At 33.5% G+C, this 26,646-nt stretch overlaps 1 protein-coding gene across 1 annotated transcript in view; it reads right to left on the bottom strand.

Annotated features, from left to right (window-relative positions):
• The window catches only part of SLCO6A1 (solute carrier organic anion transporter family member 6A1), a 68,710-nt gene that overhangs the window by 6,138 nt on the left and 35,926 nt on the right, over window positions 1-26,646 (bottom strand). The window contains exons 9-10 of the mRNA XM_045848341.1: window positions 14,341-14,491; window positions 11,597-11,784 (exon numbers count right to left, since the gene is read on the bottom strand). Coding sequence (XP_045704297.1) covers window positions 11,597-11,784; window positions 14,341-14,491 — 339 coding nt within the window. The remainder of the gene's footprint in view (window positions 1-11,596; window positions 11,785-14,340; window positions 14,492-26,646) is intronic.

The following is a 26,646-nucleotide window of genomic DNA, read 5'->3' as shown; positions in this document are numbered from 1 at the left end:
ATCTTCTGCCTTAAAATAAAACCGAAATGACTTCCTAATTTACCTCTCATACCTCCCAACACTATTATCCTTCATTCCACTTTCCACATAGAGACACACTGATATTATTAAGGGTGGAGGTCTGATTATTTCACTGCTCCACTAGGATCCTTCAAAGTTTTCCTATTGTTCTTAGGATAAAATCTAGAATTAAAAAAAACAAAGGTTCAAGGGTCATCCAATCTTACCAGTCTCATTCCATGACACCTCGCAACTGTTGTCTTTCTTACTCTCTTTGTTCACAACATTCAAAAATACGAACAGTCTTATAAAGCTGCATCAGAATCTTTACGTGTGTTTCTCCCGCTGAGTGAAATACTTGTCCCCACCCTTTAGGGCTCAGCTTAAGTGTCATTTCTTCAGCATACCCTCTCTGAATGCCCAGACTAAATTAGATAATCCTATAATTTTCTCATTGCATTTTTCTATTTTTTTTGCAGCGTGTTTTAGTATTGCAATTAAATACTTAATTGCATACTTAAGTATTTACTTAAATAGTTAATTGCAATATTATTAAATACTTAATTAGTGAAACCTAATTTATTTATTTGTTTATTTTTTCCTGTCTCTCTTCCCACTCTTAAACATCCATTAAGGCAGTAGGAACCCGGTCACTTTTATTCCTCTTTTAGTCCATTTTTTCCCTTAAAGTTTTCATCTATCTTCTTATTTGAATCCATGGTGTCTATCATAGTTGAGAAGACACAAACATATTAAAATAATGAGGAATGAAAGGGAAAGATGGAAGAACTAATTTTTCTTAATAATCACATTGATGAAGAGATACAGACAAATCATGATACTTTTCTATTTAGACTTAAGCCTCACACAGCTTCAAACTCAAAAAATTTCTTCAGAGGAAAAAAATGTTGTCATCCTTAACTTCATATGAGCAGCAAAGGTCTGCTAATTTGCGGTTCTCCCAGTAGTGACCTTCCACCTGGATCTAGCCTTGCAGGACACTTGGTCCTCTCCATTTTGACCATAAGCATATTAGTCCATGACAAATGGTCCTCAATATTTGGTCCTGTCAAAAAAATCTATGGAAAGTCCATAGAAAATATCCCTGTGTTCAAACCACCCACAAAGTTTATTTCTACTTTGGGTTTACAGGATTAATACATAAAAATACTACCATGTTATATAGGTTTAATAATTGTGCTGGGGCTGCATTTCCAAGAATCACTCTTCTTGCCTTGGTAGCCAGTGTGATGGAGATGGGTCTGGGTTTGAATCTTGCAGAAGAGCAGGATTGTATTAACTCTGGACCAAATGTCTCTGGGAACATTTGGACAGAACCAAATATCTACACCTTATGGTATAGACAAGCTGTCCTTGTGGACATCTAATAGGACCAAATGTCTGCTGACTGGACCTGGTCCAGAGTATCAGCATCTACCCCTTCTCAAGAACCATCAAGGATTTCAGGGAAAGCTTTAGATCCTGATTCACCTCTAAAACCTTCTTCTCTCTCTCGAATTTCAATTCCTCTAGTCCTCTGCTTTCTGCCTTAAACAATATGATGTTTATCATTTGATCCATCTTCTCTAATCATGCCCTATAGGAGCAGTGGTCTGTTGCAAGTTACTCCATCCTACCCAACTCTCACAATGTTAATAATCACTTATTTGATAATGATTTCATAATTTATGCCTTTAAGTTTTGACTTTCATGGTATTTGAAATTTCAATTTTTAATTGAAATTTATTTGTTAAATTCATAGTATAATTACAGGCATTAGAAAGCAAAGCGATATAAAGAAAAACATGCTTGAGAGACTTGTCTGTTTAAATCCTTGCCCTCATGTCCCCCCATTACTACCCCACACTCCTTTGGGTTACATGGAGGTTACCATTTTAGTTATTCAGTTATTTCTTTTAGTTGTTTTTACCTCCAGTATCACAGGAATTATAAGACACAGGGTCAAGAGGAACACACATACAAAATGTAGAGTCCTTCAGTACATTCAGATACTAAGTATCTGAAAGATTTTAAATTTGGGAGATTAATGTCCAAGAAAACAAATGACATGATAGAGAATATTATCAGAGAATGAGAAGCTACTAAAAATAAATGAAATTCTATAATGGCAAAGTATACCAATTAGAATTAATAACTCAATGGGTGAATTTAAAGGCTATTTAGACATGGATGAAGACAGAATTAGTAAACTAGAGTATAAGTAACTGGAAAAGCAGGTGAAGGTCAGATTGATTAGTGGATTAGAATAAAAATAAATTTTAAAAAAAACTTTGATCTGAAAAAGAGAGGACAATAAGAAATGAAAATAGAAAGTAAAAGAGCAGAAGAAACCCACGGACACAATAAAAGATTTATGATATGTATAATTGATATCCCAAATGTGAGTAGACAAAGAATAGAGCAGAAGCAATAAATTTCTGTTGTTTAAGCCTTCCAGCATGTTGTACCTTTTTATGGCAGCCTGGCAAACTAACACACTTGCCATTCTTTTAGATAACAGGGAAAGATGGCATACTTTTCTTTTAAAGACATAAGGAAATTTTAAAACTCCATGCACCATAAATACAAACAAATTTTCATTCAGGAATATCATAGTAAAATTGCTGACAGCCAAAAACAATGGGGAAATGTTAAAAACATCTAGAGTAAAAGGCACATCACATTCAAAGGAACTTTAATAAAAATATTCCCATAGAAGCCAGAAAGACACAAGTACTGATAGAAAATAATCTCTAACTTTGAATTCCATAAATGGCCAAAATAAATTTTATAATGAAGATAGATTAAAGACATATTTACACAAGAAAAAATGAATAAAATACATTTCCAGCAGAGCCATAGTAAAATGATTTTTTTTCTGGAAGAAAATAATCCCTAAGAAATGTAAGAAAAAATGAAAAGATTAAAATTATATATTTTAGGATTTAAAATTTATGTAGCCTCAAAATACATGAGAACAAAAAGAAAAAGTTTGGAGGAGACGCAGGTGTTCTTATGTCCTGACATTATCTAGGATGTGGCAGAAGTACTAATGTAATTTGACTCTAACGAGTAATATATACTCCCGTAATGTCTAAGGTGACTACCACAAGAAGAATGAAATAGTACATAATTAGCAAAATAATGGGGGGGAAATAATAAAAACTAGCAGTAACTATATCAATTTAAAATAATTTTTAAAAAGGAATAGAAAGAACAAGAAAAAAATTTAAAACAAACACTAATAGATAAAACCCCAAACATATTAGCAATTACTTTTAATTTAATCTTCTATATACTCCAATTAAAAACTAAGTTGCTAATTTTTTTTAAAAGTCACCTATATGTGGCCTACAAGAAAATAGCTTAAATAAATATAGTCAGAGGAAGACTGAAAGCAAAATACTAGAAAGTAAACATTATGAAAGTATGAATAAAATATAGCTGATGAAGCAATTTTTAAGTCAGAAGTAGTAACTATAAGTTATTAGAGAGAAAGAAGGCTATTTCATAAGGTCAATAAACCAGAAAGTGGTAGCAATTTTAAATTTGTTTTCAACTAATATAGATTCAAACTATATATAGCAAAGATGATGGAAATAAAATAACAGACAAATCTGCCATAACAAACAAAGATTTAAAATCTTTTGTAAATCTAAAGAAACTTTCAAGAAACATATGCTTGTTTAAAAATATGTTCTTTGAAAACAGTGGAATCAATCTACAAGTAAATAACAAAATATAACCAATAAACTTCCAAATGTTTAGAAATTAAACTATACACTTCTGAATAACACATGGTTCAAATTTTAAAAATACATTAAAAGGCATATTTGAATATAAAGAATGAGAAAAATACACATCAAGACTTTCAGGGTGCACACTTGGATAGAAAAGTCATATATGCTAACATACAGGAGATATATGAGAATAAAATGAAAATATTTTTAACATAAAAGGGAAATGATAGAAATTATAAAAGCAGAAATATTTATTAATCTCTCCCACCTACACACACAAAGTTATTCAATGTTTAATTTCAAACCTCTCACATTTCCAAGCCCAAGTGTCATCACAAGTGATTCCTTCCAAAGATTTAATTTAATAAATGACACCACACCTTCATAAAACAACACAGATATTATGAAATGAGGAGATACTTCCCAACGGATTTTTTTGAGGGCAGCATAACACGGATGCCAAAACATAACAAGTTCATTAATAGGACTGGAAAATTGCATGACAGTTTTATTCATGAGTATGATGCAAAAATTCTGAATGAAATATCAACAAATCAAATCAAGCAACTAACCAAACCCAGTTTATTCCTAGAAAAAAGTACACATATCATATTGCAATAATTGTATTAGATATATGAGATAAATCTGATAAATTTCAAAGTTTATATTTTAAAGTTTTAATGAATTGGAAATGGAAACAAACTGGCTTATTGTGATAAACATTATAAAATACCATGCTTAAAACTGAAATTTACAGTAAATTTTATATCTAACAATGAAATGTCAAGTCTTTATCTTAATGGGCATAAAAATAAGGAGAGCAACTGTCACTACATCTATTCACCATTGTACAGGATAGCTTAATCAGTACAAGAAAGAAAAGGTATAAAGGTTGGAAAAGAAGGAATAAAAACTATTATTTGCAGATCATGATTATGTACACAAAACATTTAAAGTAACCTACCAACAAACTATTAGAAATTACTATGAGCACAACCACAGGATATGAGGCCCAAGCACAAGAATAAATTGCAATTTTTTCATAGCAGCAATAAACAAGTATACTATACTAAACTATAGTAAACATCAACTACCTAGGAATGGATCTAATGAAAGAGGCGTATGACCTCCACTTTGAAGATAAAAATTAGGAAACATTGGAAGAAATAAATACTTTAAATAAATAAAGTTATTTTATCTCACTGATTGATCAAGAGACTCAGTGTGGTAACTGTAGCCTGCAATTCTCCCAGACTGATTCAAAGGCAACCCTGTCACAATCTAAGTGTGTTTTCTATGGGCATTGACTTGGTAATTTTAATTACCTACAAACACAAAGGGTCAAGAATGACCAAGAAATCTGGAAGGTGGGCTTGCAACAAAGCCTGACATAAATATTCACAATAAATATATAGTGATTAAGACAGTATAAAATGGGTGCAGGGATGCACAGACCAATGGAACAAAAAGAGTGCAGAAACAGACCACATAGATACAGCCTATTGGTCCATTGCTCTGGGAAAGGATAGCCTTTAAATAAATGGTGGTAAGTCAATTAACATTCATATAAAAAATAAAACAACCCCTACTTTATACAAAAAATCTCCAGCTGAATTATTGATTATGTACTATACTTATTAAAATACAAAATGTCCTCATGATTTTGATGAGGTGAAGATTTCTTAAACAGAATATTAAAACTTACTTCACTCAAAAGATGCTGTTATCAGAGTAAAAAGGCAAGGTGAAAAGTTGGAGAATATATTTATCATGAAAATACATGACAAATAACTCCCCACTTGGAGTATAAAAAGAACATATAAAGAATTCTTACAAATTATTAAAGAAGACAAAAACACTATATAAAAATAGACAAGAGAAATGAACAGACATTTGACAAAATGTCATATTCATATGGCTAATAGATAAAGGAAACTAATTTGCCCTGACCAGGTAGCTCAATTGGTCAGAGAGTCATCCCATATGCCAAGGTTGTGGGTTGGATCTTCTGTCAGGGCAAGCACAAGAAACAGAATGCATAAATAAGTGGAACAACAAATCTCTTTCTCTCTCTCTGAAATCAATAAGTAAAAAAAATTAAAAATAAAGAAAAATAAGTTTAATAATATTAGTCTTCTGAATAAGGAAATTAAAATCACAAAGGAAAAAACACACACCCATCAAAATTGATCAAATTTAAAATAATAACAAAACTGCTGGAAGAATGAATTTGTCAAAATTCTTTTATAATTTATTAAACAGCTTAAAATATGTGTAGCCTATAACCCAGCAATTCTGCTGTTTCTATACGTTCTTGAAAGAAATGTAGTCATATGTTCCCCAAAAGACAAGTACAAGAATCTTCTTAAAAACAAGTCTTGATAGCCCTCACCTGAAGACAACATTAATTGTAGAACAAAGAAGCAAATTTGGGTATATGTTCATACACTGGACTGCTATAAAACTATCCCGTATGTAACCATAAGCCACATGTGCCTACTTAAAAGTCAATTAAAGTGAAATAAAATGAAAAGTTTGGTGCCACATCCACACTAACTTCATTTCAAATGCTCAATAGGCACACCTGGCTAGAGACAACTATGCTGGATGGCAGAAATGTAGAATATATCCATCCTCATAGAAAATATGACTAGACAGCACGGCTGCAGAGCAATGAAAATGAATTTCTGTTGTGTGCGACAGTGTGAATGACTCTTATGAGCACATTGTGGAGTAACACGATGCACACACAAGTGGCTATGTCCTGTATCCTCCTGTGTGTATATAAAGCTCAGACACCGAAACAAATTAACTTATTCATTATAGAAGTCAAAATGGTGGTAACCTTAGAGTTGAGGGGGGTTAATGACAAGAAGGGAGTTGGGGAAGGGCTAAAGAAATAACTGTAATTATCAACCTTTTGAACTGGATTGTGGTTACATAGGTATCTTCACTTTGTAGAAATCCATCAGTCTACAATTTGTGCACTCTTCTGAATATGTATTAATCTTCAATAAAATGTCTATAAAAATGACATCTGTTGATTCCCACTTACTACTAGCCAGCAAGCAATCTTGTCCTTCTTTTGAGCTCTCTTTTGTTTTATTCTCCCATTTTTGTTAGTTATGTAATTTCTACTTTATCAAAATATATTACATTTCATTCTATTTTGCCACCCTTATGCTCAGTTTTTAGTTCCAGCATAAATGAATATATTTAGTTAAATATATGACTTAAATTTGTTTAGTTTGCCACATTCAGTGCTCTCCACCAGACCTTTTATTAGTTTCCCTTTTATCAGCAAACGTATGTTGGCTGCTTATAACCTGCCTTGTTGTCCATTCTTAAAGACTAGCTCATAACAACATTTCCTGGGTTCTTCCATATCAAAACTATTTATAATTATGAGGCAGTTTATTGATGATGAAATAATTAGCTTATGTTTTCTTTCCCTGAAGGTCTTCCTGGTCTTCTGGAGGTGAATGTTGCTTTTGAGAAACATGATGCCAAACTTTTTGCTTTCCTTTTTTTTCTTAGATAATAAAAAAAATTATCTCTTTACTTTAAATCCAATTTTGCTGTGGTATATCTCAGTGTTGATTGTTCTGGGTCAATTTCCCTAGATATTTGATGTGCAGTTTCAATATGTAAATTCAAATATTATTTCATTTTATTTTATTTATTCATTGTTTATTATTATTACTTGTTATTTCAGTATTTATTAAAAATCATTTCAGCCCCTGACTGGGTACTTCAGTTGGTTAGAGCATTGTCTCGATATACCAAGGTTGTGGGTTCAATCTCCAGTCAGGACACATACAGGAAGCAACCAATGAATGCATAAGCGGAACAACAAATCGATACTGCTTTCTGTCTCTCTCTCTCCATTCTCTCCCCACATCCTTTCTCTCTCTCCACAATCAACAAATAAAAATTTTTAAATCATTTCAGTAAAGTTTAATTAACTATGGATTAAATATTTATTGTTTGACTGTTTTTAGTTTTCTTCTTTGGGGACTCCAGTTATGTAGTATGTTGGATCATCTGTCTTCTATGTTTGCCTCATTTCTCTTAAGACCTTTTATCTTAAATTTATTTTGTATTCTCCATTTCTCTCTCTCTCCCTCTCTTTCTATACTTTCTATGCCTCATACTTGTTTTTGTATGTCGTCTTTTCTTTTGTGTGTGCTTTATAACTTAATTTTACTTTCTGAAATTTCTGGGTTTTTTCCTGAGTTCTGTTCATTTTTACTTCGTAGCTTCCTTCAACTAGATATTTTTCTCTTGTTTTGTGAACATGACTGTTTAAATTTTTTGGTTTAAACTTACATATAGTTACCTGTGTATTTTATCTGATTTTAGCACTTGGTATTATTTTTCTAGTGTGGTTTGTAGTAGTGATTAAAATGCTTCATTTCTTTCACTAAAATTATTTTGTATGTAGGCAGAACGTTTTCCTTTTCTACTTACTCATATTTGAATGAGATTATTTTGTGAAAGTAGAGGCAGAAGTTTATGGAAATGGAACATGAGCCAGGGTTTCTTAGCTTCAAATAGTGTTATCTCCTCCGTGGATAGAGGGAAGACTCTGCCTCCCCAAACCTGGGCTGTTTCAAAAGAACTTGTGCCAGCCCTGGGCTTCTGAAGTCTCCACACTCCTTGCTTTCCAAAGATATGGATTCATGTGTAGAAGGCATATTTTACTGGCACTCCTTCAGATCTGCCATATGTGGCCCTCATGGGCATTTTCTAAACCTTTCTTTCATTCTTTCCAGAAATATTCAGCCTTAACTTATCTACCTAGGTAATGCTCCCATAACTTCCATCTAAAGGTGAGGTCGTCACCCTGGCTGGTGTGGCTCAGTGGCTTGAGCACTGGCCTGGGTACTGGAAGGTGTCTGGTGCAACTGGTGGTTAGGGCACATGTGTGGGTTGCAGGCCAGGTCTCTAGCTGGGGGCGAGCGAGAGGCAATCAATAGATATTTCTCTTGTGCATCAGTGTTTCTCTCCCTCCCTCCCTTAACCCTCTAAAAATAAATAAAATCTTTAAAAAATAAATAAAATTGGATGTCTTCTTCTCCTAAGCAGAAATATATAACGGAGACATCTGAAATTGGTCAATCCTGAGACACTCTCCACATTTCCTGTTTTTCTTTCTAACATTTTTGTGAAATTATAAACTAGATTCCAGTCCGTTTCAATTTAAGAAATACTTACATGCAGTTTCAATTTTATCGTTTTTATCTGTCTCATAATAGCACTGAAAATACAGTGTGTGCATGTATGTGTGTGTGTTGGTCTCCTTTTTGCTTTGGATCATTATCAGGTTCAGAATTGAGAAGATTCAGAACTGAACTTCGGGAATATTACTATCATCTTTCTTACCACACTGTGGGGAATACTTCCTTGGATGTTTCACATAAACTTTTAATAAGGTATGTTCAACATTGCACTGATTATCTTCAATCTGAGCTTTCTCTTCTCCTTAAATTTCTTAACTCAGTTAATGCACTATCATTAATTTAGCTCCCCAGACTGGAAATCTGGCCATAATCATAAATTTCTTCATATTTGGTTCCAGAAATATCAAAGTAATAACTTCCCCCTTTTATGTAAACTAAATTTTTCTAAAATATTATCTTGCCCTGGCTGGTGTAGCTCAGTGTATTGAGCTCCGGGCTGCAAACTAAAGTATTGCAGGTTCGACTCCCAGTCAGGGCACATGCCTGGGTTGCAGGCCATGACCCCCAGCAACCGCACATTGATCTTTCTCTCTCTCTCTCTCTCTGTGTCCCTCCCTTCCCTCTCTAAAAATAAATAAATAAATAAATAAATAAATAAATAAATAAATAAATAAAATATTATCTCTATCTCTAAAAACCACTACTAAATTTTAAAATGATACCCTAAGTACTTTTTCTTTTTTCCAAGTTTTCTCCCTCAGCATCATCTTCCATACTATTTTAAAAGTATTCTATCTAAAATGTGTATTTGATCACTTTTACTTTTTAAAAAAGATTTTTATTCATTTATTTTTGGAGAGAGGGGAAGGGAAGGAGAAAGAAAAGGAGGGAAACATCCATGTGTGGTTGCCTCCCACATAGCCCCCACCAGGGACCCAGCTTGCAATCCAGGCATGTACCCTGACTGGGAATTGAACCAGCAACCCTGGTCCACAGGCTGACATTCAATCCATTGATCCACACCAGCCAGGGCTGATCACTTTTACTTTTGAGGGGTATTGTGGTCATGACCTCCACACATACACACAATAACATCATTTGCATTAATGTGGCAAAGAAGCCGCCCATTATCGGGCCCTTCCCAAGCTCAAATCCCCTCATCCCATTCACCATCATACCACTCCAGTCAAAACAAAACTTGTTGTTCAGATATTTTATGCATTTTGCCTCTACTTGCACTGCTCACTTTTCCTGTTAAGAACTTGTCCCCAGTCTGCTCACATTATGAGAAATCATTTATCTTTACACCTTAGTTCAAGTGACACACTTTCTGCAAGCATTTCTAAATCATCCTAGGTAAAAATTGCCCTTCTCTTCACTTTGTCCTGGATCAGTCTGTATAGGCTTTAATCAAAGCATTTTTACATATTCACTCTATTTCTTTTTAAGTGTTTTTCTTCGCAATTAAACTCTAAGTAACTGAAGGTCAAGGTCCATATTTTATTGGTCCTTACAGGTTCAGTGCCAGACACATGTAAGTAAATGAAAAAGCCACTTCCTATATTGATATGCCCGAGTTTTGTCTCCCATCTAAATTGCAATTTTACTGAGGACAGAGGTCACATAAGCCCAATTCAGATTTTATTTCTGCATATATTTATTCAAGTTTTCTAGTATGCTTTCCTAAGAGACCAAAAAAAGCACTCCTGATGACTTAAAGTTTTATGTTAGCCCCTGGCAAAAAAATAATAATTTGAAAATAATGACCAATTATTCTGCTACTATAATAAAAATAAATATCAAGTTTATTTTATCAATACATATTCAGGAAAAACAAATCAATAACAAATGTTGCTTTAATTTAGAATAATAATAAACATGTAACAACATTCTAAAATTGTAAAAATTGCCCTGGCTGGTATGACTCAGTAGATTGAGCACTAGCCTGCAAACTAAAGGGTCACTGGTTCAACTCCCAGTCAGGGCATATTCCTCAGTTGCAGGCCAGGTCCCCAACAAGGGGCACATGAGAGGCAACCATGCATTGATGTTTCTGTTCCTCCCTTCCTCCCTCCCTTCCTCTCGCTAAAATAAATAAATAAAAGCTTTTAAAAAACCTTATAATAAATAAAATTCTAAAATTATGTTCCTTTCTTGATGATACTGAAGTTTTTTTGTTGTCAAATTGGTTAATATAGAAGTAAATATTCAATAAATACCTATAACCAATTAAACCTTATAATTAAATCTTTGTCATATTTAAGAATTTCTCTATATTTACAAAATTTCCAGGTTTGGTAAATTAAGTATTTAAACTTAATTTTAAGTTAAAGCTAAACTAAATGTGGTATCTGTAGAGTATGCAAATAAATTAGATAAAGAATTAGACATGTCCATAAATTTTGACAATGTAACAATATGCCTATATATAAATTTTCCATGTTATAAATTAAAGTTTACTGAACTAAATGTGATGGCTATAGGCTTTATGGAAATAAATTAGTCAATATAGAGAATAAATCATACACATGAATTTTGACAGTGTAACAATTTCCCCTCTAGCAGTTGCTACCTTGAGACAAGAGTAAATCATTTACTATAATATTATAAAATCTTCCTGAAATTGACTTTTTTATTTTAAAAGACAACTATCATAAATAATAATATACATACCGAAGGATGGTCAGCATGTTTGGTGTACCAGAAAAAGCAGCAAATACAAGTGTAGAAAACATAACAACAATGAACAAAGGTAATTTATAGCACTTTGTATCACAGGTCCCAGATCTGGCATCAATAAAATCACCTTCCTCATCTGCATTTGTTAATCCATCAGTAATGCAAGAACAATTGAAATATGTCTAAAAATTAAGATAAAATACTATCTTTTAGAAATATAGTTATAAAGCAAAAACATATTATTATAAAGTAAAAATTAAATCAATAACTATATTGAGACTAGCCAGTTTTAACAGTAAATGCCCTTATATTAAATCTGCTAGTCATCACTCAGAAATGAAATATTGATGTAAGTCCAAGCTATTTTAAAGACTCATGTGTTTGTGTGTGTATGTAATTATAGTTACTTAGAAAAAATTCTATTAATTTAAGAAATTCCACCAAAAATATTGACATCTAACTGCACAGATAATTTTCAGAGAGTTATGTAAATTGAGAGCAGTTAAGGATGATGTGATAAGTAAAATTGAACTTTAGCCCTGGCTGGTGTAGCTCAGTGGACTGAGCGTGGGCTATGAATCAAAGGGTCATGGGTTTGATTCCCAGTCAGGGCATATGCCTGGCTTTCAGGCCAGGTCCCCAGTGGGGGCCACATGAGAGGCAACCACACATGAATGTTTCTCTCCCTTTCTTCCCCTCTCTCTAAAAATAACAATAAATACAATCTTTTAAAAATTTAACTAGGATTTGAAATATCGACAGTCACCCAACTGTGGAGGTATGGGGACTATTACTGCAAAGCTAAGATGTTATTTTGTATGTCATGATGGCAGGGCTATTATCTATTAGGCAGAGTAGGCATTGTCAATAGCCCCAAACATATTAGACCACATAAATTGTAATTTTAGTGTCTTTGAAATTTAAAAAAATGAATATAATAATAATGAATCTGGCCTGAATGATATTTGTCTTTATACTAATGCAGTTGTACATAAATGCTTAAATTTATTATTGTTGCTGTTACTATTATTATTATCATTATTATTATTTTGTTTACAAAAGCAAAGTTTCTAGGGCCAAAGTCACAAGATAGACTTAACTGGGAGCAAATGAAAACTGGGGGTGGTTGTCGTAGGGTTGATAATTCAAGAAAGATGAATAGGTGATACTGTCTCAGAAGAACTAAACAGAGTTTGAAGATACAGAGACAAATTAGCAATTTATTAATTTATTGAAAAGGGTTTAAGTTAAGAAATATCATAAACTCAACAGAAATATGGCACTAGGTTACTAGTGAAGGTATAAGAGGAAACGAAGATGGCTTGAATCTGAATGATTCATGTAGGTCCAAAAATCATGTTTGTGAACTTATCATAATTAATGACTACCCCATGATTCACTGATAAACTGAGCAGAGATATGAAGAAGGGAAGAGAAGGAGCCGTTTGTTATCTTTTAAAAAATGCATTCTAGGCAGAGAAACAAAAACACAGAAATTTAAAGGTCTTGGGTCTAGAGCTTGCTTGATAAGTTCAAAGAAAAGCAAGGAGAAAAATGTGGCTGGAGCAGAGGAACATAAAGTAAACTACAAGAAAATATAATGGAGTAGTGGGGGGAAGATCAGATTATACAGAGACTGGTAAATAATTACAAGGCTAATTTAAAAACTTTGGATTTTAATCTTAGTAATGTATAACCATTGGAGGGATATATGTATAAATGACATTCTAAAAGATCACTTGGCTGCTATATTAAGACTCTTGGCCTATGAAGGTAAAGGTGAAAGCTGAGAAAACAGTTAAAAAGATATTGAAACAAGGTACAAAGTGATGCTGATTGGGACCACAGTAAGTAACAGAGGCAATGATGAAGGTAGCTAGATCCAGCATTTATTCTGAAAGTAGATTTAAAAGGATTGTCTGAAAACTTTTAGGGTAGAAATGGTTTTCAGAAGGAAAAAGTCACGTGGAGGCTTCCTTGAAGGAAACTGAGACCTTCAGTCTGGGGAGGTAGTCAGTCCATGGGTCAGAGAGGGCACCTAAAAAATGACGCTGACTTCACTGCTGTTCCTCATCTTTCTGATTTTCTATTAGAACTCTGTATTAGTTTAGTGTAGTTGTAAGCCAGAAGGCAAAGAAGCTCTCATCATATAAATCAGTCTCCTGGAACAATGAGGACTGGGAAGAAGTATGAAAAGTGGATCTGGAGGTCAGACAAAAGATATGTAGCACAGCCAGTGTTTGCAGGTTATAGAACCTAGGCTGCCTCAGGGCAAAAGTGAAAATATGAAGAATGTGGGTGAACAGATTGTAGAATCACAAGATCTCAGGTTCTGAAAGGGTCAAAGAAAAAATGAGGGAATTACATTCAAAGAGATATAATCAAAATGCCAAAAGTCATATCAAAATAATATAGTAAAATATACTTATTTCCATTAATAAAAAGGAAGATAGATCTAAACACACCATATCAATAATTATAATAAATGCGAGTACTCTAAAAACTCAGATTAAAAAACAGGTTAACAAAACTGAAGACAGAGAAAAACCATATTATATGCTGGCTACAAAGTCACTTTAAACATAAAAACACAAATATTTAAAAAATAAAATATCAAAGGACAGATACAGATAACATATGTTCAATTTTAACTTGTTTGGATTGCTGCCATAATGTAAACATCATCTACAACTTCAAAATCTTACTGGAGAGGAAGAAGTATAATTTAAAATAATTACCTTCTGATCATTTACTGTTTTAGAATATGTACAACCAGCAAAGCAAGGAGAAAAGTATCCAATATTATCTCTTCCACACACAGGTGAATAAAATGTTGAGCATTTACAGCCAGAATTGCAAGGAGCTGTCAGGTCTCCCAACTTCCCTGTCCTATATTTAAAAAAAGACATTGAATGTAATTATAATGCCATTGTAGTATACTTATTAATGTACAAATAAGATATCAATGAGGTTCACAAAACATTAAAATAATTTAACAGCTTTATTAAGGTATAATGAGTATACAATAGACTATATATGTTTAAAGTTTATAATTTGAAATTTTGATACATGCATACACTTGTGAAATTATCATCAATCATGTTAACAAGCATAATCATCACCCCAGAAAACCTCCTCATGCTCCTTTGTAATTCCTCCACACCCTGACATCTGATGATCTACTTTCTGTCACCATTCATTAGTTTGGATTTCATAGCTTTTAGTGAAATGGAATAATACATAATGCACCCTTTCTTTATCTGGCTACTTTCATGCAGCTGATCTTCACGTGGTCTTTGTGTGGTCATGTCTTCCATACTCTTGAGTAAAGATTAAGGAGAAGAACATTTGGGTAGTCTGGTAGGTATTCATGTAACCTTTTAAGAAACTGTCAGTTTTCCATAAGGGTTGTGTTATTACACACTTCACCAGTAGTGTGTGAGAGTTTCAGTTGTTTCCTGAATTCCTCATCAACAGCTGGTATGGTCAGCCTTTTTAATTTTAGACATTCCAACAGGGATATAGTAACTTCATATTGTGATTTTTAATATGAATTTCCCTAATGACTAAAGATGTTGAGCATCTTTTTCATACTTATCATTATTTCTTTTTCTTTATATGAATGCTAATATTTTTATTGTAAATTCCCAGTTGTTTGTAAGTAGTAGCTAGAATTACTATAGGTTCCTATATATTGATCTTTTCTTTGACAATATTAATTTTTTTCCTGATACTGTTCTTAACAGTACTATTTAATATTAATTTCTGCCAATTTATTGATAGATAGAAACACGATAGATTCTTTTATGTTGATCTTATATTCTGCAAACTTGCTAAACTCAGTTTATTAGTTATAATAGTGTTTTGATTTTCTGTGTAGATAACTGTGTTGTGTTCAAATAAATGCAGGTATCCTTCCACTTTTTCTACCTGGATGCCTTTTATTTATTTTTCTTACAGTAATGGCTACCGCCTCCAGTACAATGTTAATATAGGTCATCAAAGCAAACATCTTTATTGCATTCCTGGTCATTCAGTGGCTCATCTTTTTTTAGTCTGCTCAGCTTGCTATAACAAAATATAATCAACTGGGTGGCTTAAACAACAGGCATTATTTCTCACAGTTCTGGAAGCTAAGTCCAAGCTCAAGGCACAGACAGCTTCAGTTTCTGGTGTGGGTTTTCTTCCTGGATTGAAGACCACCAACTTCTCCGTATACCCTCACAGGACTAATAGATGGAAGGCTTTGGGTTCTTCCTCCCCTTCTAAGGTCACTAATTCCATCATCATGGGGTCCAACTTCATCACCTCATCTAAACCTAATTATCTCCTATAGGTGCCACCTCTTAATACTATTGATTGGGGGTTGGGGCTCCAACGTACAAATTTTCTGAGAGGAGGCCAAACAAACATTCAGTACATAATATTCACTAAGTGTGATGTCAGTGTTGTATTTTCATAGATTCTCTTCCATTCCTAGTTTCCTAGATTACCAAGAATAAATATTGCACTTAAAAAGTGCTTTTTTGTCATTGATTGTGATTATATATACATTTTCATTTTTATTTTATGGATATGGTAGATTATATTGATTTTCAAATATTAAACTAGCCTTGCATCTCTGTGATAAATCTTGCTTGATCATAATTTATTTTCCTTTTACTATATTATTGGGTTTAATTTATTAAGATTTTATTAAGAATTTTGTTTTGAATTAAGGATTATGAATGATATAGGTCTCTATTTTTTTTTCTTACAATGTCTTTGTCTAGTTTTATATCATGATAAAAAAGTTTCATAGAATGAGTTAGAAACTATCCAGGCTGACAGCGACCAGAGAGGAGAGTGGAGGAAATTTCAGGAGAATTTCATGGGAAAAGGGGAAGGGTCTACAGGAGCAAGTATAAAGGACACATAGACAAAAAGTAGGGGGGTGGAAATGTGTGGGAGGTTGGGAGGACTGGGGGTGGGCTGGGATGGGAGTAAAGACAGAAAACTGTACTTGAACAACAATTAAAGTACAATTTAAAAAAATTATCCATTTCTTTTCCATTTTCTTGAAGAATTTTTGTAAAATCAGATATTTTAAAAATGTTTTGTAGCATTCCCCAGGGAAGCCATTTAGGCCTGTACTTGTTTTTGTTTTGGTCTGTCACAAAGTTTTTAGCTACAAATTTATTTCCTAAATATATAAATTATCTATTACTTTTTGAGTGAGTTTGTAGCTTTTAAAAGATTTATCCATTTCATGAAATTTTTCAGATTTATAGACATAAACTTGTTCATGCTATTATCTTATACTTGTAATAGTGGTAGAGCCCTGGCTAGTGTGGCTCAGTGGATTGAGTGCCAGCCTGTGAACCAGAGGGTCACTGGTTCAATTCCCAGTCTAAGAGCACATGCCTGGGTTGCAGGCCAGGTCCCCAGTAGGGGGCACCTGAGACACAACCACACATGGCTGTTTCTCTCCCTCTCTTCCTCCTTTCCCCTCTCTCTAGTAATAAATAAATAAAATCTAAAAAAATATACTGGTAGAATCTACACTAACATCACATCAGATTTCTAACTCTGATAGCAATTTTCTCCTCTAGAAGTTTAGCAATTTTATCAATCTTCTCAAAATATCACCTGTGCTTTTTTTGATTTTTCCATTGTTTTTCTTATCTCAACTTCATTGATTCCTGTTCCAATCTCAATTTCATTTGTTCTACTTCCTGTGGGGTCAATCTGCTTTAGTGTTTCCAGTTTCTTCAGGTAGAAGCAAATATCACTGGTTTAACACTATTTTTCTTTTGTTAATACAGGCTTTTAATGCTATACATTATCCCATAAACACTACTTGAGCAGAACTCCACAAATTTTATTATGTGTTTTCATTTTTACTCATTTCAAAAGACTGCCCAATTCCCTTTTTTAAAAATTCTTTGATCCACAGGTTACTTAGAAGTCAGTTATTCATTTTCCAAATATTTCCATTTTTCCAGAAATCTTTTTTATTGATTTATTTCTAATTTAATTCCCCATGGTTAGAAATTTAATTCTGTTGTATGATTTGATCCTTTTGATTTATTGAGACTTGTTTTGCAGAATGCAATCTACTTTGCTAAGTGTTTCATCACTTGAAAAGAATGTATATTTTGCTCTGTTAGATGAAAAAGTTAGATTAAAAGTCTACAAATATCAATTTCATCCAGTTGGCAGTGTTATTCAAATCTTTTGTATCATCACTGGTTAATTTTGGACTACTTGCATTAATTATTAAGAAAAATCAAGTTGGAGGTTCTCTGCCTTATTGGGATATTACACCCATTTATATTTACTGTGATTAACAGTATGACTAGGTTTGAATCTATCCTGTTTTTATTCATTTTATCTCTTCTTTGTTCTTTTTTCCTATTTTCTGCTTAATTTCAGATTAAACAGATATTTTTGTGAAATGCTATGTTAACTCTCATGAGGGCTTATCAACTCCAATTCATTTTTATTTTAGTGATTGCTTTAAAATTTGCTCTATACATCTTTAACTTCGTGTACCAACACATTCTAGCATTCATGTTAACTCATATTACATGTTAAATACCCTTTAAAAATTACATAAAGTGATTTAAATAAGAAAAAATATTTACTATACAGTAATCACTTCTTTTGTTTTTCTTTGCTTTGTGTAGTTCATATTTTCACCTAGTATTATTTTATTTCAAGCAGAAAGACTTCCTTTAGCACTTCAATATCATGTATATCATGTACATTTTTATGTCTAAAATTATTTCTCTATTTTTGTAGATATTCTAGCTCAATATAAAGTTATAGGTTGGCTTCTTTTCAGTACTTTAAAAGTATATATTGTTTCTGATGTAAAAATCTATGTTAGCCTTATATTTGGACCTTTGTATACAAAGTATTTTGTTCACCTCTTGCTGCTTTTAAGATTTTTCTCTTTACACTTATTTTGAGCAACTTGATTATTATGAACCATGGTGTAATATTCTTCTTGTTTCTTATAATGAAGTTTTGCTGAGTTTTTTTTTTTAAATCCATAGATGTATAGCTTATATGAAAATTTTAAATTCTGGACATAACTTCTTTAGATATTTTGTTTCCCCAAATCCCCTTTCTTGGGAGCTCCAACGAAATATATAGTTGTCCACCTGAAGACATCCAACTTGCTGATGCTCTGTTCATTTTTACTAATTCTCTTTTGTCTTTGTGTTCCTTCTTGGGAGGTTTTTATTTCTATTGATTTCATGATTTTATTTCTATTGATTTCACTAATCTTCTGCAATGTATAATTTTGGAGTATTCAGGGTATTTTTCTCACACATCCTAATTTTCATTTCTGTATGTACAATTTTGGTTTTAAAAAATATTTCTACTTAATTTGTTAATGTGAGATTTTCCCATTATCTTTTTGTTATTGACTATAGTTTGATTTCACTGGGGTAGAAAGCATATTGTATAGTTTCAGTTTTTCTGTTAAACTTTCAAGGTTTGTTTTGTGTTCTTAAATATGGTCTATATGTTTTGCTGAATTTTCCATTTGTACTCAGAAAGAATACCTTTTCTGCTGTTATTGACTGGAGAGTTCCATAGACACAAATTAGTTTGAGTTGGTTGAGTTGGTTGACTGTGTTATTTAGTATTTCTTTATTCTCTCTTGAGACGGTAGTGATCAAGCTTCAAGCATATTTCTGGATCTGTCTTCTACTCCTTCCAAGTTGTGCTAGCCTTTCTTTCTTATATTTTGAGGCTCTGTTGTTAGCTGTGTACCTAAGTAGAGGTGTTTGTTCTTATTGGTAAATTGACCAATTGACATTTTGCAATGTCTCTTCATCCCTGAGATTTTCTTGATTCTGAAGTCTGATATCAATATACTCCTTCTAGCATTCTTTCATTTACTGTTTGTATAACTTTTATTATCTTTTATAGTTTTAAACTATATATGCCATTGTTTGTTGTAGGTTTCATACAGACTACATTTACTTGGGGTTTAATCTTGTCATCCAATCTGAAATTGCTGCCTTCAAATAAGTAGGTTTAGGCTAGGAATGAATGAATATTTTCTGTATAGGGCCAGATAGTAAATATTTTAAGCTTTACAAAACTTGTACTGTCTGTGGTATATTCTTTCATCCTTTTATGATTAATAAACTTCACTTTTTAGATCAGAATAATTGAGCATATAGAGTTACCATGTTCTTCTCCTATACACAATTTCACCTATTATTAATATGTTGCTTTAGTATGGTACATTTTTAAAAAATTGGTGAATGAATAGTTTTTCCTTTTCCCGATTCCAATAGTTATGTAGTTGGAATCATACATTATGTAGGCCTTCATACTGACTTCTTTCACTTATCAATATGTATTTTTAAGGTTGTTCCATGTCTTTCTGTGGCTTGAGAGCTCATTTCTTTTTATCACTCTATAATATCCCATATATGAATATAGTGTAGTTTATCCATTCACCTATTAAAGGGTGTGTTGGCTGCTTCCAGTTTTTGGCAATTATGAATGAAGCTGCTATAAAAACTTGTTAGCAGGGTTTTGTGTGAACATGCACTTTCATCTCATTTGGGTAGATGACAAATAGCAAGACTATGGTTAGCTTTGTAAGAAACTGCCAAAGTCACTTACCATTATATATTTCCAATAGCGGTAAATGAGAGTACTTGTTGCTCTACATAGTCACTGGCATTTTCTTTTATCGGTTTTTTACACTTTTAGCCATTCTAATAGATAATGTTATGGTATCTATAGTTTTAATTTGAAACCTCCTAATGTCATATGATACTGGGCCTATTTTCATATGCTTATCATAATCTGTATATGTTGTTTAGCGAAGTGTCTGTTCAGACTTTTGCCATTTTTAGTTGGCTTATTTACTTGCAAATTAATGATATTTAAAAGTTCTTTGAAAATTTTGGATATGTCCTCTATCAGATATACTTGTATATTTTTCCAACTTGTGGTTTATCTTTAATTCTATTAACTGTATCTTTCAAGAGAAAGCTTTTAATTATTATAAAGTTGAACATATTTCTTTGTCTTTCATGTATCTTCTTTTGGTTTTGTATTTAAAATGTCATCACCAAATCCAAGGTTACTTAGATTTTATCCTATGTTATTGTTGAGAAGTTTTATAGTTTTGTGTTTTATATTTAGGTCTATGATCTATTTTGAGTTAATTTTTTTGTGAAAGGTGTAAATTCTCTGTCTAGAGTCTTTCGTCCTTCCTTTATTTTTGCATGTAACTTTTCTGTTACTTCAGCACCATTTAATGAGAAGACTATCCTTATTCTAATCCAAATTGTTGATAAAGGGGCCTCTTGAACTCACCACCTCCCGTGGAGAGCTACACATGGAGAAATTTCCTCTACAAGAAATCCAGGAACTAGCTGAGTGACTCTTACACCTTGGGCAAATGAGGAAATATCCACATCGCCCACATTGAAACGGGTAGGAAAAGCTGAGACACACTCTCATTGTAAACCCCATCCTCAGCACAGAGTCTATAATTGGGAAGGAGCTCCCAACTCCCATCTTCCTTCCTGAGCAGCACAGGGTTTGGAACTCACATCAAGTACACCAACTTTTAAGACTCACACCTGAGGAATGGGCCTCCTAACTACCAAGTTCTGAAAGAAATAGGCCTTGTGTCCAGGAGACCCACAAGACCATAGTAAAGAAATAGTTCCTAACAGTCTCTCTGGGACTCACTCTGGCTACATACCTCAGAGCTCAGCATGGAAGTAGCAGGCGAAAATAGCCAATCTCTCAGAATTTCCCTGAAAGAGACCTATTTGCATACTTTGAAAGATACTGCCTTCAAGTAAGGCTCCTAATTTAGCAGGTATCTAGGGGATGCCTGCAATCCTCCTGAGACCAAGAAAGTCATTAGACACCATCTCTGCCTTCTCTCTTCATTCTGCTCCAAATTGTCACTATCTCCCTAGAAGGAGCCTACATGGATGCAGGTACCCACAGCTTTTGCAGCTGCTAACCAAGGGATGGGCATTTAGAGGCCTGACTCTGATAGCCAAAGGGGCTTGCATTCATGAGTCCCATGGGGCTGAGAAACAAAGAAGTTGTTAAAAAGCACAGGAACAACCCCTACAACTGTACACTTTGGCCCAACACAGAAGAAGCAAGCCATCAAGCAAAAAGGCCCATCTTCCAGTTTCTCCATTGAAGGGTCCTAACTACATACTTCTCAGTGCCTAAGGGTCCAGCTTCCAGTTAACCTTCATCTACATGCTGACTGCAATACTCTCCTTTGGGACACTGACAGTTCTTGGAACATTCTCTACCACTGGGAGCCTCTAAAGACAAAGAAGGTGGCTTGCACAATCACAAAGGTCTGAGAGGCATCCAAGAGCTCTGGCTTGTCTGAGTAATAAAATTAATCTAGTTATCACAATTATAAGTAAGGATATAGTTATGGATAAGGTCCATCTAGTTAAAAGTTATTAAAATAAATAGAATTACAATAATTAGTGTTTACACTTGTATCAGGTAAAATATGTAAACTAACATCAAAACCAAAATGTGGGGGAGGGGGAGTAAAAATGTAGAGCTCTAGTATGTATTTAAGGTTAACTTGTTACCAACTTAAAAAGAAACTCATATAAAAATAAGACATTTTATGTAAGCTTCATGGCAACCACAAAACAAAAACCTAAGTAAATATGTAAGCAAGGGTGTCCAACCTGAGGCCCAACACAAAATCACAAATTTACTTAAAACATTATGAGATTTTTTGTGTGATTATGTGTCTCACTGTACCTAACGTGTGGCCCAAGACAACACTTCTTCCACTGCGGCCCAGAGGCACTAAAAGGTTAGACTCCCCTGAAAGGATAAGGAGAAGGGAGTCAAAGTATACCAATAAGAAAATAAGTCACAAAGGAAGAGCAAGAGAAGAACATAGGGACTACAAAATAGCCAGAAAATGATGAAATGGCAATATGTACATATCTATCAAGCACTAATGTAAACTTTAAATGTAAATGGGCAGAATTCCCTAATCAAAACACATAGAATACATGAATATATTTTTACAAAACCAGCACCCATCTACATGCTTCATACAAGAGATTCACTTCCAGTGTAAGGACACACAAAGACTGGAAGTGAAAGGAGGAAAAAGAAGCTCCCTGTAAACAGAAACCAAAAGAAAGTTCAGGTGGCTATACTTTTCTCAGGCAAAATTGACTTTCGGACAAAGACTGTAATGAGAAATAAGGAAGGTCATTTTATAATGAAAAGGGACCAACCCACAAAGAAAATATAACATTTGTAAATATTTATGCAGTCAACATAGGGGCACCTAAATACATAAAACAAATATTAACAGACCTTAAGAGATAAATAGCATTACAATAATACTAGAAAAATTCAATATTCCAATTTCAGCAATGAATAAAATTATGCATAAAAATTTATGAAGTCTATTTAAAAAAACTATTAACTTAAACTTCGTTATGCAAACTAAATGGACTTAACAACCATTTTTAAGACATTTCTCCCAACAACAGCAAAACATAAATCCTTCTCAAGTACATACGAAACACTCTCCAGGATAGATGTTATGTTAGACTACCAAAGAAATCTAAATAAATTTAAGATTGGAATTGTCTCAGACATCTTTTCCAGCCACAATGGTATGAAATTAGAAATCAATTCATTATAAGAAAAAATAAAAAAATTCACAAATATATGAAAATTAAACAACATGCTACTGAACAACCAACAGGTCGCAGAAAAATTAAAAAAATATACCTTGAGATAAATAAAAATAGAAAAATAATGTACCAAAACTGATGGGATGCAGCAAAAGCAATTCTGAGAGACAAGTTCATAGCAAAAAGTACTTACTTACATTAAGAAGGAAGATCTCAGACAAACAACCAATCTTTACATCTCAAAGAACTAGAAAAAGAACAAACTAAGCCTGAAGTTAGTAGAAGGAAGGAAATAAAGACCAGAGTGAATATGAATGAAATAGAGACTTACATCTCACAAAACAGGAAAGATCAATAAAACTAAAAGCTGTTTTTTCTGAAATGGTAGACAAAATAAACAAATCTTTAACTAGACTTGCCAAGGAAAAAAAAAGGGGAGAGGATGGCTGGGACTCAGCAAAGGGAAGGACAGGGGAAATGGGGGGCCTCTGTCAGAGTGTCAACAATAAAAATAAAGTTCACAAAAGAAATTAAATGAACAAGGAGATTGATAACAAAAGATGAAGCTTATAAGAAACTATTATGCACAATTATATGTCATCAAATTGTTTTTTCATGCTTGCTTTCATATTTTCATCTTTCCCTCTTTTTCTGCCTTCTTGGGTTTTAATGGAGTATTTTATAGAATTCCATCCATCTTTTTTCCTCTGTTAGCACAGCAATCATACTTAAAAAACAGTTGAGTGGTTTCCCTAGAGTTCCCATTATACAGTTAGAAGTAACAAATCTATTTTCAAAGAACGCTGTTCTACTTCATGGGCACTTCAGGTGCCCCAGAGCATTCCCAATCCTCCCTACTTTCCACCAGGTGGCTGTTGCACATTTCACTGTCCATAAACTACCATCACTAAACACCTTATTGCTATTTTTATTTTTGAACAAAGAGTTATCTATTATACCAAATAAAAATAAGAATAACAAAACATTGTATTTTATCTTCATGTATCTCTAATGTTCTATATTTCTTTGCCTTTTATTCCTTTATGTGGATCCAAATTTCTGACTTACATCATTTTTTTTCTGAAGAACTTCTTTAAACATTTCTTGCATGGCAGGTTTTCTGGTGACAATTCTCTTATTTTTTGTTTGCCTGAGAATATTTTTATTTCTCCTTCATTTTTGAAAAACAGTTGCATTGCATACAGCATCCTAGGTTGAGGGGATTTCCCCCACTCAATGTTTAATAATTTTATTCCACTTTCTTCTTGCTTGCATAATTTGTAAAGTCTGTTATAAATTGTCTTTGATCTTCTATAGGCAAGTTTTTATTTCTTCTGTCTTCTTTCAAAACTCTGCCTTTGTTTTTTAATTGTGCTGTTTACATATTATATGCCTAGGTATAGATTATTTTGATGTTTATACTTTTTGGTGTTTCCTAATCTTCCAGGATTTGTGGCCTGGTATTTGTCATTATTTTTTGGAATATTCTCAGCCATTATTCACTTATTCCTTCTGTTCCTTTCTTTCCTTCTTCTTCTGGTGTTTCCTTTACACATTTGTTAAACCCTTGAAATTGCTGCATAGTTCTTGAATATTCTGTTTTGGTTTTTTTAAATTCTTTTATTCTCTTTTTCAGTTTGAGAAGTTTCTATTGACATATCTTCAGAGTCACTATAATCTTCCCAATCCTGTCCAGTCTGCTGATGAGCCCAAGGAAGGAACTCTTCATTCCTGTTATAGTATTTTGTATTTTTTCTTTCTAGAATTTACTTTGATGTTTTTTCTCTTAGAGCTTCCATTTCTCTGCTTACTTTTTTCTATCAGGGCCCCTAGCATATTAATCATAGTTATGTTCACAGTCTCATCATTCCAAAAATACCTGCCATATCTGACTTGGTTCTGATACCTATTTTGTCTTTTCAGCCTGTGCTTTTTCTTGCCTCTTAGAATGTCTTGTAATGTTCTAATGAGTGTATCGGGTAATAAGAAATCAGGCAGATAGGGCTTTTTGTAAGGTTTTTCGATTATCTGTCTAGGAATTAGGCTGTGATTAAAGTTCGTTGTAACTGTAGGTATCAGAGGCCTCATCTTACTGTGGTATCCCCATTTTGTCTTCACTATCGTCTTTGGGTTTCCTTAGAAACTCTTTATTGAATAGAGTGTGTCTTGTAGCTCTTTCAGTTGTAATTACCTGCCATTATATAATATATGTTGATGTGGTAGTATTGTAGGGAGGAAGTATTCTATACTCTCATGATTAAATCTTATGATTAAATCTCAGGTTTTTTCATGGGCTTGAGTCTCTAGACTGTGGCCTTCATAAGTTTTGCTTAGGTTTTCTTTTTTTTTCTTTCCCTCGTATGAGACAGGAAGGTTAGAGAAAGACCCACTTGTCTAATTGCCCTCTGTTCTAAAGTTTGGTACAGGAAACTCTGGTTGTTTCCCTAAAAAGCAGGGTTTTGTGACAGGGAGCAGACTTCTCTTGGGCATATTTCAAAATGGTTACATTCCCTCTCCCCCAATCCAAAACACAGGAGGATTTTTCTTCTTGCGAGAACCTGGTCAGGGCACCTAAATATAAGAGCCCTTAAAGTGGAGAGGGTTTCTTCCTAAGACTACATGTCCAAGAGTTATTAACTCTCCACTTAGTCCAAGCTCCACATCCAAAAATATTCAAATACTGTCTAATGTTCAGCACTGACACCTTCGGCTCCCAGTAAATTGCAATTGTCTCTATTGATCTATCTCTCCAGTTTGGGGGGCAGCAGTTTGCCCTGTGGTCTCAAGTCTCTGGAGAATCTAAGGACACTTATTAATCTGTAATTAGTTCAATTTTTTTTCTTGCTGTGACAAGTAACAATTTATATGCTCTTTGCTTATCAGAGTACAAACTAGAAGTGCTTTCTTTACTGTTTTTCACAACCCATACTAATATTAAAACCACTCTTTAGCTTGCAGACCATACAAAAACAGGCAGTAGTATAGGTAAACAGACCAGTATAGATACATATAGTGCAACTATATACACACCTAATACACGTACACATAGTTCATCCTTGAACAACACAGGGTTGGGTGATTAGAAGCTCCAACCCACACACAGTTGAAAATCTATGTATAACTTAAGTTGACCCATTGTATATGGGCATTCCCAAATGTGGGTCAAAAATACTATTTTCCATTCACGAGTGGGAATCTGCAGATGTGAAACCCAGGGACACAGAGTGCTGACTCTGTTATTTATTGAGAAAAATATACAGTCAGTCAACCCACGAGTTCAAACCCATGCTATTCAATATCTGGATCCCCTGTGGATCTGTTCTATTGTCTGTTTTGTCCCATAGCTTTTTGGCCATGTCCTTG

The sequence above is a fragment of the Phyllostomus hastatus genome, unplaced genomic scaffold, assembly GCF_019186645.2.
Source record: "Phyllostomus hastatus isolate PE091 unplaced genomic scaffold, TTU_PhHast_1.1 phas_contig_58, whole genome shotgun sequence".
NCBI lineage: Eukaryota > Metazoa > Chordata > Mammalia > Chiroptera > Phyllostomidae > Phyllostomus > Phyllostomus hastatus.
The sequence above is the reverse complement of the archived record's forward strand: the minus strand, read 5'-3'. Positions and strand labels throughout refer to the sequence as shown.